General features: G+C 38.1%; 1 protein-coding gene across 3 annotated transcripts in view; it reads left to right on the top strand.

Moving 5' to 3' along the window:
* ITGA9 (integrin subunit alpha 9) overlaps positions 1–14234 on the top strand; it is a 218944-nt gene that overhangs the window by 184676 nt on the left and 20034 nt on the right. For all 3 annotated transcript variants that reach the window (XM_086844215.1, XM_086844226.1, XM_086844237.1), the window contains 3 exons: positions 6834–6959; positions 7345–7464; positions 9195–9296. In XM_086844215.1, coding sequence (XP_086700341.1) covers positions 6834–6959; positions 7345–7464; positions 9195–9296 — 348 coding nt within the window. The remainder of the gene's footprint in view (positions 1–6833; positions 6960–7344; positions 7465–9194; positions 9297–14234) is intronic.

Below are 14234 nucleotides of genomic sequence, written 5' to 3'. Positions count from 1 at the left end.
GATCCATATATTAAAGCAGGCCACAGCAACACAATAGTCTTGTCCAAATGTGGCCTGCTCACGATCACCTTCTAAACTAAAGTGAAATTTGTCAAATTACTTAGGTATTAAAATTTTGCAACACTGTCCCCCCAAAAATCATGGCCTTTCAAATGTATGGCAGTTTGATTAATATTTTGGGTCAGCTGAAAATGTTGCTACTTTGTGAATGGTCCATAGCACCTATTTTTTTGGCTGAATATGTGAATTCTAATTTTGAAAAAGATGGCTGATTTGCCTTTTGATAAAAGGAAATTTCAGATAATGAAAGATGTGAAATACAATGGATATATAAATAATCTGTTATCAGAATGATGATGGAAGCAGGAAGTTTGGCAGATTACCAGGAGTAATCATGTGGCAATCAGGAGTTTTGCTGAGGTGTGGAAAAATATATATATATAGTTGTTTTTTTTTGTAATCTTCCTAGCCAGAGAAGGAAGCTTCTCCTATTGAAGCATACTGAATGAAAAAAAAAGTCTACAGAATTTTATTTTAATTTTTTTTCTTCTTTTTGAAGGAGTGAATGTAAGAATTCACCGTTTTTCCATTGGTTAAACTTTTCCTGCCACACTCAGTGAAGAAGGAAATTTCAGAAAAGAGCTGCTTGGTAAATTCTTTTAACACACAGTCCTGTTTTAAATCTGACTCTTAGACTAGCCTTTCTCTTCTACAATTATTGTACAAGATTTGTGGTGTAAATGAAGTAGGTGAAAAACAAGGGAGCGTTTAAAACAAGGGTATCTGCATATCTGGTGACAGCAGGGTTTTCCTCTCTGTTCATGTATCAGAGTGAAAATAAGCATCTTTTAGAGGATTTCTTTCTGGCTTTGAAAGTACATCATTCCAGTCTTCTGCAAAGTACCAGATGGTATCAAAAGTATCAATAAACCATTTCTTGCCAGAACCTCTGAGGATGTCTTGAAAACAAAGGACATCTTCTGCTTAACTTACCTCCTCCACCTTCCAAGAGGTTTTTTGAATGAGAATGACCGATTTAATCTTCAACTGTCTACAGTAAATAAGGCAAATCATCTTTTTGAAGTTCTACCTTCTCTCCACTGCCTCTAAGGAGAGTTTAGATCTTACACACCTTTCTGATACATTCAAACATCTGCTTTAGTGAAACATCCCACAGTGGTTGTTTGAGCCCTACAGGGAGTGTATTTGCTTGCACAGGCTTCAGAGCTCCTCCTCCTAACATCAACACAGCCCATAGGCAAAGTCCAACAATAAGGTAAAGAACAAACATGGGTTTATTTGTGTTTAATACATCATAGGTGAGGCTGCAGAAGAGGATGTGCTATAGACAGATAGAGCCTAGCTGAAGAAACATCAAATGCCAAGTGATCTCAGGGGCTTTTTAAATAGAGACATTCTATGAGAATTATTTGTTGCCTCATATGTTGGTTAAGCATTTCACAGTTCATCACAGGGAGAGGAAGTGTACTTCTCAGTGACCCTTTCTTGGGTTTCATCTGCTAGAGGCCAATATATAAGGAGCACATGAATGTTAGTGGTAAGCTGATTCTTGTGTAAGGTGGTGGTCATTCATTCCTAGGCCTGAACCTTCTGTGGACCTCACAGTTAAATCATACCAAGTGGTCAGTGTTTCTTCATACTGTGTACATGTGGTGTGTACAGTTCTGTCTAGGAAGGAATCCACTGTCATGTAACTCAGGAACTTTATATGAGAAGATCTTTGCTTTTGTCACAAGACTGGTTAGGAATCACTAGTTTTTGAGAGCACTACTTCTGGGGATTGCTGCTAACTATGTGCAAATTGCCTGCAGGGCCAAGACCAGGCCAATGTTGCAAGAAGCATGCTTATCAAATCTGATTATTTAATTAAGTTGTTATATTAAGTGCATCAGGAAAACATCTAAAGGCGTTGCAATCAGTTTAGCATGATTAATGTCAAACATGCATCTGGTGCATTCTCTTGTTGTCTAGAGGAGCAGAAGCAAGACCTATGGTGTATTCCTCCTCTAATCTGATTTAATGCTTTAGCATCTCCGCTTTGGTTCCACTTGCCTCTTCTCATGGCCCTGCAAAACTACTTATTGGATCTGTGGACTACTGGTTTTCCTTGCCATCACTGATATTTTCAGTTGAAATCTTTCAAGAGATGTGTAAAATGGGTTAATTTTTAAAATTATTTTCTGTTGTTTCAGTGGCTCTTAAATTACCAGAATCAACAAGACTGCTCTGATTCAAATGTATTTCATTATCTGTGAATATTAAACATTCTTGGCATATGGCGCAAGTAGTCAGATAACATATTTACATAACTTGTCTACTGTTGAAAGTCTGACCTTGTCTGGAATTTCTTGTCAGTACACTTTTTTTTTCTCAGTGTGACATGTTAGATTAATCCTGCTTGTCAATTCTTTGTTCACCTAATAAAGGGTGAATCAGTATCTTTGAATCAGAATACTTGCATACATTTTTTCCCTAATACTAGGGTGAAAGTGCTATGGTTAGCAACAAAGACAGACAAACGCATCTGTTATTTATTTTTCGAGTTTGAAAACTTGAACCACTGCTTAGTTATTCATACATAAATAAAACAGTTTAAAAAAACATACAGGGGAAAATATGCATAAACTCTCTGCCAGCAATTTCCAGACCATGGCCAAATTCCTAGTCCTTTGAATCAGTATAGCCCAGGGATGATGAGAAAGGCATCCATTACAGAGTTGAACAATGCTAAAAATTTTGTGAAATGACTGGCCTGTGTTCAGACCTTGAACATGTTTCCTGCAAGTAAAATTGCTGTTCCAAATATCTTGTGTCTCGCAACGTTTGCCCTGAACTTGTCTGCACACTTTTTCTCATGTTGGACGTGGGTTTGGTTTTATCACAGGCACCTGTCTGGATTCCACCTTCATACTTGCTTTGTATCAGCTTAGTTCTGCTGACTTCCAGGCCCTCCTCCACAATTAGTGATGGTTTAGCTCAAGAGGAGAATCCCAAACTTACTGGAAGGTCCTGGAAACCTTAAGTTTTAATACAATAACGAATTCTTTTGTATTATTGGAAATCTAGTGTTGCTAGTATAAGTAATGAGTTGAAGATACACCTTTGCTCGCCCTTTTTTTTTTTTTTAATGTAAAATGTCAGTGATTGAATACAGGAATAGCCCTTGGCTTCTTACATACAGGAATGCACCAGGGAGATTGTACATAATGCTTTGTTGGAAGCAACAGCCAGTTTTCCTCCCATTTTTTGTTTCATTCTTCCAAAAGATTCCTATCACTTGCACATACTTAACCATATCCATTTCTTGTGCTTGGTCCTTAGCTGCCCTGTCCAGGCCATTTTGAAATTGTATTTAATTTCCTTCTCCCAGGTTGGCCTATTTTGCTGGATACAGGGCCCTGAAAAAATGGGAAGTTTTGCCTTTGATGCATGTTAATTAATTGAGGTTACATCTAGAAGGGGCCACTGGCTTTCAGTTCACCTGTGAAGTTTATGTTACAGGTAATGTGGCCTAAACCCTTAAACTGTTTGCTAACAGTTTTCTAAACCTCAGCAATTTCTGAAAGGCCCCAAAGGCTTGCTAGAAATTGCTGTGTTCTGAGAGTAGCTACAGATGTGCAGAGATGATCTTACACATACCCTGAAGATGGGAAACAGAGCTGATGGCAGAAGGGGAATGTGCTGAGGCAGCAGCTGCATTGTTTCTTCTAGAAACTCCAACCACTCCCAGGTGACCTGGCCTCATTGGCAGCCCTTGGTTATCCTCTGTGTACCCTGGAAAATGTGTGGTGCTTTCCCCCTTTGCACTGGTACCTCCTTCTTGGAGTTGCAAAGCAGGCCAAGTATTCTCGTAAATCCCTATACATGTAGGGAAAGAGATGATGATCCCTGTGTATGCAAAAAATACAACATGCTATTCTCATACAGCCCTATTAAAAGTCCTGCAGACGTTTTAGGATGTGATGTATGTGTAGTGTACATGATGCAATTTACATACAACTGTTACACTCTTAAATGACCTCCTGCCGCTTTTTCACAAGAGTGGTGTAATCCTACATGGTAAAAACCATTTCTGTTTTATGGGGTTTTGTGGGTTTGCCTCTGCTGAACTTATAAAGTATAAGGAAAAGAGTCATTCAGATATTCAGATATTCATATATCATATTCAGATTCAAATATTCATAATCCATTAAAATCATCCTGCAGTAATTTCTTCCTTGTTGCAGATAGTGCATTTTAGAAGCATGAAGTAACGTGCATGCTTTCTCCAGTGGTTATACCTTGTCTAATATAGTTGGTCCTCTGGAGGTGCCTTTCTCTGTTTCAGCTAAAGTGTTCTAAAAAAAAATGCCAGTCTTCAGTTTAAGGAAAGATAATAATTTCAAATAGAAAGGACCAGGTTTATGTTGCTTCATGCTAGACAATTCCTTTTAGTCTTGTGAGGTATTTCTGCTTTGGCTCATTCTTACACTCTACTTTTACAGGATATAAATCAAGACTATTTGGGGAGTATGCCAAAAGCTTGTGTAGCACAGGAACTTGTACTGTCCTTCCTGTATCTCTTGCATAAATCTAATGACATCTGTAATTTAACCTTTCAGGAATAAAGAACAAGTACTTAGTAGATCCTGACTTTTTTGCTGGTTTTAATTTAACATAAGCCTTCTAGGTGATACGGATCTAATTTCTATGTGAAAGATCAAAGAAATAAATGTCTGTGGGCTTTGTGAATCTCTTACCTAAAATAAATAATGAAAACTCATTTCAGGTGATCTGGACAAATCTTAGTCTTAATCTTCAATTGGGCCCAAGGAGACTGTAAACTTTGGGTATATGTGTTGGGAATATAAGGACAGATTATGCTAAGTGATGTTGTGAATACATACTGCAAAGACCAGATTATGAAGAATTCGTGGGTCAGTGAAGCAGAAAATGTACATCTTTCAAAGAGACATAAATATCACTTGTCTGTGAAATAGCATTTTAAAATCTAGATAGACCTTTGGGTTTTGCTTTTTTTTTTTCACAATACTTAACACAGATAAAAGTTGTGTTACGTTGAATCAGACTCTGAGTATGCAGTAATTTCATATCTGTAACAGCTTTTTTTCTCCCTCTTTCGAGGATTTATGAATTGAATAAGGTACAAGTTTTCAGTTTTTCATCCTGTCAGAGGATGTGAGGAGGTCAACAGCAGGATGTGTAAGAATGTCAGTTGGTGGTTTGTGAGAAAATCCCCCTCTCTCACTCTTACAGGCTTGGATGGTAGCAGGAAGAATTTGCTGACACTTTGTTGTCATTGTTTTTATTAAATTTTGGTAATTTTTTTCAGAAAATTTTCATAAGTTGCAAAAAGTGAGAAGACTTTTCTTGAGCAAGATTATCTTGACTGAAACTCATTTTATCATAGTTTATCATAGTTTTTGACATCTTCAAGTCTTGCCTCAGCCATCCACTTTCTTGGACAACTGGATAAGCTAATGACACAAAAAGGGGGTTTTGTACTAAAATATTTCCACTAAAGGTAAAAGAACAGATTTAGTGCCTAGGCTTGCACATTTACACAAAGATTTATCGTGTTAGTTCTGGTATAAACAGAGATACACCTGTGCTGGCCAAAACATCAAAAAAGGTAATACAAAGGGTAACACTGTTGTCTTAGTTTAACTCAATTTACAAGGTGGGGTCTCCGAAATAAGTTGCTTCCCCTTATTTTAACTTCTCCCCTTTCCACTAATAAGGAGAGACAAATATGAAGAGATATAAGTGAAAAACAGCAATAATCAAGAAATACACAGGTGAACTGTTCAACATAGAGATGAGGAGGAGATCCCGCTAATCGTCACGGGGAGAACATGGACAAAATGCTGGAGAATCCCCTCCCTGGGCCATGCAGCCAAGGAAGAGAACGAAGGAAACAACATGGAGAACAAGCCTCCGTTGTTCCAAAATGCCTCCCTCCCCCTCCTTCCCATCTCCCCTTCACCAAATGAATAACCAATGGGGAACAGGGACCAAAAAAACCCAAAAAAATCTGGAATTTTTTTTTTTATACAAAAGCAGTCAATGCTGCCGTGCTGCCTGCTCCAGGCCACCCAGCAAGGACTCTACCTGGCGCGGCTGCTGGCAGCGACTGGAGCTCGTGGAGCGGCTCTGGCCTCTGGCACGGCGGCTGCGGGCAAGCCCCATCCCCTCCCCAGCAAAAGGCCGATGGCAGCAGCTGAAGGGATTTTGAAATGCTTCAGAGCCCGGAAAGAATGGAAGGGAGAGCTCCATGTTTCCGTCCCCTGTTTTTAAAGTCACGAAGCACCCCTCCTCGTTTTGTAAACTGGGGTAAAACACAGAGGTTCTGCTTCCGACTCCAAGTCTTAAACAGACTAAACTTGTGCAGGTTGATGTAGAGAAAGATTTTGGGTCAGCCCTAATGCTAAACTCCACCTATTATCTCTGTAACGAAGACAACTATTGATTTAAAATCTATGTCATAACATATATTTTGCTGAGGTTTTTCTGCTCTGTCTCTTATTTCCAGACATGTAGAGCACAGATGCCTACACGTGCACTAGGTTAAACACATTTGTATCCTGTCCAGTCAAAGCGTTTCCAATGCATGATTCATCTGGTTTACTTCAGATACTTTCTTTAGGGTTATTTGACTCCCAAGGTGGTTATTTTTATCTTTTGACTATTAATGGGAGTCCAGATGCTTAGCTCAGATTTAGGTCTTTTTATGGACAGACTGGCTAATTCAACCTTCTTGTATAATTTCATTGATTTGGAATAATAATTATGATTTATAATTGTGCATGCAGGTTGGTCAGGACAAAGGAAGCTGTTCTTTCCATAGAAACCACAGCCCGTGCGTTGTTCCTCAAGAGAATGAAAATATTTTCCACACAATATTTGCTTTTTTCACGAAGTCTGGCAGAAAAGTATTGGTAAGAAATGATACCACTTATGGCACCATTTGAACATATAGCATGTTTTACAAAACATTTTGCACGGTTTAGCATGAAGAGCTGAAACAGGGTTCATTATGGAACATATATAACAAAACTGATGATGTGCAGGGGGTACATTTAGGGATTGTAATTGGTTTTTTAGAATTAAGTAGGAAATTTCAGGAAGTACAGTAGAAAGGGATTCAGCTGACATGGCAGTACACACCTATCTAAAGTTGTTGGGAGTTGCTATTTCAATGCAGGAGTGCTGTATTGTAGCAGTTTACTATATAACTTAGTTTTCTGGTATGTTTTTTGTCACACAATTTATCATTGAATTTTTACCTCCTTTGCCTAACAACTTCTTCCATATTTCCTGTAGGACTGTGAGAGACCAGATAGATCTTGTTTAATTGTACACTGCAACTTAAGCTCACTACCTAAAGCAGAGTCCTGTGATATAAATATCTACATGCTGCTTAATACTGAGATACTCAAGAAGGTATGTGGTCTCCTTGTAGGTTGTCTTAAATGCAATTTAAGTATGCTTATGTGAACCAATAAACTCAAAACTTGCATTTCTTCCTCTCTTTACTAGTGTGTGAAAAATAATCATGATGTCAAAGAAAACAGATCTATTTATTAAGTGTATAGACATGTTAATCCTAGTTCTTACCCATTACCGATTAAGACGGAAATAAACTTGGTTCAGAATCTATACATTGAAAAATGGCAAATGAAACCCCTAATAAGAGTGTGTATGGTGTTAAGGATAGAGGTTTCTGAAGGTCAAATTGATTTCTGAGAGTTTTCATTCTAAACAATGTGAGTATAAACTGCGATCAGCTATGTATTATCTTTCTGTGTAAACAGAGACATGGCAGTGTTTTGTCATTTTTACTTTGAATTATTATTTGAAGATGCATCATGCACCACATTAATGCTGAGCATTTATGACAAGAAACAAGTGGTTTTAAGTTAATTTCTGTCTTCTCTGAAGCCACTGAATGAGACAGCAAATCTTTTAAATTTTTTGTGATTTACTGCATTTTGACTTATTTTCCTTTACTGACAAAAATGCGGATTCTAACTCTGGTAAGATGTTGTAAGGTTATGAGGGAAAAAGATAATTGGAGGAGAAAGCTGATAACATAAACCCATTAAAGTAAACCTGTCTTTGATAGTTGTTAGATTAAAAGCTAGTCAGAGCTGTTAGTCAGAGAGAGAGCCCTTATTAGAAAACAGTTGCTAAAGCAATTAATAGCCCTGAGCTTTTCCAATTGAAACCAGTAAGTTTGTTAATGCTTGTTCATATTTGAAAACAGGAAGTATAGGCAAGGCCAGAAGTTGCAGGTATTTATTACATGCTTATAGAAATGCTGAAATATGTAAACGAGTAAGTGAGTGCATGTAAAATATGCTTCTTGGAAATTCAGACTTGTGAATAGCCAGAATTCATCCCATCTGCTGGGTCCCTTCTAAGATTACAAATCTCCTTTAAAAGACATGCGTTTACACATCACCAGTGCATGCCATTACATACCCTTCCCAAGGCAAACCACAAACAAGTTACTTAACTGTAAGTCAAAATGGTATCTTATTGAAATGTGCCTGTTAAACTGCAACAGGCATTTTATTGGAGAAATATATATTAATGAGAGGAATTGTACAGTGAATAATTAAGATATTTGCCATGCACTGATTCAAATAAGAATTTCTCCCCTGGCATATATTGCAGTTTATATATTTTATAGTCATTTATATTTTTGTAGCTTATTACAATATTGATATATTGTAGTTTATAATATACAGTTTCTGTATATTATTTTTCTGTTCACTTGAAAAACAAATGGGAGCATTTTTCACAGTTAATACTGAGCCCGCCTGTGTCGCTGGAAATGTTCTGTCTTGCTTTCATGATAAATGTGAGAAACATTAACAAATAAAATACAAAATATATGTTTAAAGTCAAACATACCTGATTTTGTTATCATCTGAAATAATGTGCCCAGGTATAACTGTCTGTTATGAGCCTAAAGTATATTTTTTCAAAACTGAGTTGTAACCAGGCTGGTACTTAACTGCCAGCCTAGCCTTCACTAATCCTTGTCTGGGTGTATTTATTACACTGGCAAATGTTTGATGGTTTGTTGAGCTTTTTTGGTAGGGGGATTGGTGCTTTTGTTGTTGTTGTTGTTGTTAAGTCCAGTTCTTCCGCTTTTTACTTCTCAGGACAGTTCATCAGTCATCCAGTTTGTCACAAGGGCAAGGCTGCAGGTGGACCATGACCTCAGAGTTGTGGAGGTGCCCAATGGGAGTCCAGAAGAAAAACTAGTGAGTACACAAACCTGAAGAGAAATGTTTCCTTTTCCCAGTGAGCTGGAAATCATTGAGAGCTCTATACAAACCTAGCCCACAAGAGTGCCCAGACTTTGTCTGACTAGACTAACAATACTGTGAGCTGTGATTTTGTGGTTTGGCTCTCTGTGATAACCATGTCAACCGAGTTAATGATGTTATGTTGAACCAGAGTGATCTGTGTTGTACTAGCTAAAATACCCTTGAGCTATTAATGCAAAAATTAGGTTTAGCTTCCTGGTTTAAGGTTAACATTTGCTTTAATCTAATTTAAATTTCCCTTGAAAACCTAGAAGAGACTTGAAACCTCAGCAATGTCTTTTCACATGTGCCAGAATGAAATATTTAGAAGTGTTAATGATATTTTGGGAGCTGTGAAAATGCAAAAGGGTGTCTAAACTTTCAGAAATTCATTTAACTTTTTTTTCTTGTGCTGAGCTGGTAAAAATCAAGTACGAGCTGATACCACATTTTGTGTTGATCTCCCTCTTACTCCTGAGTCCTCTGCTTCTGCTATATCTCCTACCTTTTTGGTGTCATTGGTCTTCCTGCCTTTTATTATCCAGGTCTGGCAGTTCACTGATCCCACTGTGTCTCAGTGTCCATTCACCTGGCTGGCACCACACAGTTCACAGTCTCTTGTCACAGGCCCCTACAAAGGGCTTAATCTGCATTTAAATCAGCATCTCAATCTGCAGCTTGCAAACCCAGCTACTTGCACCAGATGTATCCTTCAACAATCACGTCTGTAACTGTAGTCTTGAATTTCTATTTCATTAGACATGTCAGAAAAAGGAATTATTTTATATGATGGGAATTTCTTTTTTCCCTTCTGTATTATTTTCTTTGTCAGGTTTCTCTACCATTCTATACAATAGGCTTGGAAGTTAAAATGAAAAACATAGCCATTGCCGGGATTGTGCCTTATAAGTGGCCCACAGTCCTGAGTGGACTACATTGCAATAATACATTGCTTGGCCTCTCCTGCAGCTTGCACAGAACACATCTTGCAATTGTATGGCAAAATTTCATTAATGACTGAAGTAACACCTGACCGTGATACCCATGCCCCAACTGAAATGGAAGAAGCCGGTATCTCTATGACAAATATTTTCAACTGTAAAAGGTTTTAGAATATCTAAAAATAAGAGGCACGCTGTAAAATGTGGTAAATTGCTATTTTTTGATGTTCAAAATTTCAATTTTTTTTTTTTTCCAGGAATGCAAGCTCTGCAGTATTTCATTGTTATGCTTAGAGAAAAAAGAAAACAAAATTAAGCAAAAAAAGAAATTGTCCTTTTCCTATTCTCAGAAAGCCTTTTATCAAGCCTAGAGTTGCATTATGAAAGGCACTGTGTGTGTTGGGAAGCTATCTTAATCTTCAAAGAAGAGCTTGCTTCCAGTTCCTGGGAAGCCGTACCTGTAAAAGAGAATCCTTGACATGTAGCCATGTAACATTAATCTGTAGTTTCAAGTCTTTTCTCATATGAGTGCCATTCCCTCTCTGCTTTATGGTATTTCCGTTTGCCAGCTTCAGCATTGCTGTATGTTTTGCACAGGGTCATGTTCAGGCAAAAAAATATAAGATATGGCTTGGCTCAAGGTATTGATTTTTCTGTGTTCTCTTCTTGTGGAATGCAGAAGGGAAGAGTAGTTGATGCAAGCCACAATTATTTATCTGGAAATAGAGACCTGAGAAAGAAAATGTCTCCTCTCTTCCTTTTTCAAGCTCATCCTATACTCTTCATTGACCAGAGACTGCTGTACTGTATCCATTTGGATAGCAGCTCCTTCTCTACAGTTGTGCATGGAATTCCTATGATACTGTTTATGACAGTGTTCCCTAACATTTCTTAGACACTTTATCATGCTAGGGTTGAAACCTATTTGCTTTCTGTGGCTGAATGTGGTTTTAGTAGCACATTCAAATGGTTCTTCAGGACCAGGTACCATTATTTCAATTGCCACTTTTACATTGTAGTGTATAGTATCAGAGTGCAAACTCTCTGTAAAGATGATAAATGGAGACAGAAGACAAATGGAAATGGAAGGCTGATATTTCTTATGATAGTATAAGAAATACCACTGGACCACCTTTATAAACCAACTCTTTCAGAAACTTCAATAAACAATTTGTAAGGGAGATGCAAAAGTGTATGTGAGTGTCACTGAGTTGGGTAGTAGGCTGTCTTTGAAATGAACCCATTTTTAAAAAATATGCATTTGTGCAATTCTCAGAAATAATTTCTCTGGATTTGGATATGGTTTTAAATTATTTGTAATTATGTATTTTTTGTTATGGTTACAATAGGGTGTTTGAGCTCTTATATTACACAAATCACATGAAGAAGGTGATCAGAGTTTGGATTTGGCTCTGTGATGACAGTGGTATTAACATACATACATATTGTCTGAAAATGGTGCCATATTTTCTGGAGGCATACTTTAATTTCTTCATCATACAAGCTTCCATGAGGGTTTGACTCTCTTCTCAGTCTGTGAGCAAAATCAACAATAAGCTTCAGGAGAACACAGTAGTCAAACAAGAGATCAGAGTCCATGCTTTCTGCTGGCTGCTTTTGTGCAGGAAGAGGAGGAGTGCTCTTAAGGAGCAGAAGGACTGCCTTTGGAAGTGTGGAAGGAAGAATTAACTGGATTTTACTACAACAAAACTATCCAAATGCCTCTGACTCTTCCTGTATTGAAAGTGAGGGAATTCAAAGGTGACTGTATGAAAAGACAACCCCAGATAAAATGTATGCAGGTCCTGCAACACAGTGACCTGTAAAGCTTAAGGCTGCTGTCTGGTGCTATCCACTAAGTACAGGTATACTTCATCAAGCCTTTGAACCTTTCCTGCCTTCTGGATAGAGTTCACTGTTCTTTTATTTCCAGCTCAGTCACTCCAGGTTTAATGCATGTCCCGGCTAACCCAAGGTGTTACTGTATCCCCTGTCTATCCATGCCCACAATCATTACTGTCTCTTTTAGACCCCTGCAGCCAGAAACCAGAAAGGGGAGTTGGTGCCCAGGGCCTTTTAAAAGTCGGAGCGCCCAGGCGTGTATCTCTCTCCCTGTTTGGCTTGCCTTATTTGCAACAGTAGCAAGTGGAGAATCTGCATTCTAAAATGGGACAGTGTTTCAGAGAGATTCAGAGTTGTTTCAGAGTCAATTTTGCAAGACCTGTGGACAGCACTAAGCCGGAGCTGGTCTGGTGCCAACCCACTGCTCATCAGCGCTGAAAGTCTGTTGTTTCCTTCCCTCCTCTTCCTTCGGAGTATGGACCCAAGGCAGCAACACCAAAACTGGCAGAGTCCAGCAATTCCTACCTGCCACTAGAACTGCTTCCTAAGCTCCTACTTTCATGGGAGGGTTTGCTGCCATTTTCACTTTGTCTTTAGAGCCACACACTCAGCTGCGGTGGCCAGCATCTTAGGATGGGTCACTCTGCAAATTCAAGTTTCTCTATGTCTCTGGCAGGAGCCTGTGAGATTTAGGAATTTTGTATCTCACGATGGTTGATAATTTTTTTGCCTGTTGTTGTTTTGCTTGCTAGTAAACTGGTGTTTTTTCACTTATGTCTACTAAAATTCAGTTTGTCCTTATTGGTAGAAAGGGATTGGTTAAAACTAAGAGGGAGAAATCCTTGTAGAGGGTTCCTGTTAAATTGTCTTAAACCAAGACAATGCAACACAGGCAAGTGGTTGTCCTCCATGGATTTTTTTCTGCTCAGAATTTAGGTACGTTTATGTTTGCAATGATAAAACAGTATATTTTGGGGAAAAACAATAACAAAAAAAAACAACTTACAAAAAGTAAGTTTATGGTTGTGAAGCATTGGAATGTGTCTTTATATGCATATCTCTATGCAAAGAGATTTAAATGTATATTCATGAACCTAAGGTTTAGCTGTCTGCCTGCAGCATGGAGGACTCCTGACTTTGGCCTGTTCTCTATGTCTGTGGTGTGAGGAGCAGCCTGTGCTCCTGGACAGTGTTCACGATGTTAGGGCTGTTTCCTTAATGCATATGGGAATACCTCTTCCACTCAGAAATCCACCACCAACCTCTCTTTTTTCAGAAACACTCAGCATTTTAAGGTACCGGTTTTTCCCAGTTTACCTTTCTGATACCTAGCTGGAGCTTTCTCCAGCAGCTTTGCAGCTTCCTTGCCAGCAAATTATTTGCTGCCTTATTGTTTTCATCGTGTTGAGTTATTAATTTTATTGTTTTACCTTTCCATTTCCTGCTATAACATTCCATTTAGAGATTTTCTTGTCTTTACACTGCAGTCTCTCAGGTAGGAACATGCACTTGGGTAAAGGATTAGAATACACACTAACAATAAAATACAGTTAATTTCCCAGGGACAGAGACAAGCCAGTTGCAAGGAGACATCAGGTTTGTATTTTTTAGGAAAATACTGCTCTTCTTAGTATCTGTAAATAGATAAATATGCAAAAGAGATGTATATGCACATATGTACAGACATAAAGGAGAATAGTGTCTTTACTGGTGAAGTCCCCCCAAGCATAATTTGAATGGAAAAGTCAACCAGAAATGCAGTGTGGTTTGAAAAACCAGAAATAATCTAGGTGATAATACAGAAATAGAATAGCATTTTTTTATAAGCCCATGCCTTCCACGGTGCTGTGGCTCATGATGCAATTGCATAAAATTCATTTAATATACATAAGCAAAAAGAAAATAAAAGTTCTCAATCTGTATTTTAAATCAGCTTTTGCTGAGGTATGTTTCTTTTCTTTCTGAGTACCAGTGCAGTATCCTGTGACTCTTCTGCAAAGGGCTTTACAGAGTATGAACTTTAATTGCTTTCAAAAATTCCTACTCATTTAACTCCACTTCTTGCTTACATGCTTTACTGAAATAAGGTGTTTTAAAACTTCTTAAAAGC

Source organism: Cyanistes caeruleus, chromosome 1 (genome assembly GCF_971803275.1).
Source record: "Cyanistes caeruleus chromosome 1, bCyaCae1.hap1.1, whole genome shotgun sequence".
Lineage (NCBI taxonomy): Eukaryota > Metazoa > Chordata > Aves > Passeriformes > Paridae > Cyanistes > Cyanistes caeruleus.
Note: the sequence above shows the minus strand (reverse complement) of the source record. Positions and strands in the feature narration are given on the sequence as shown.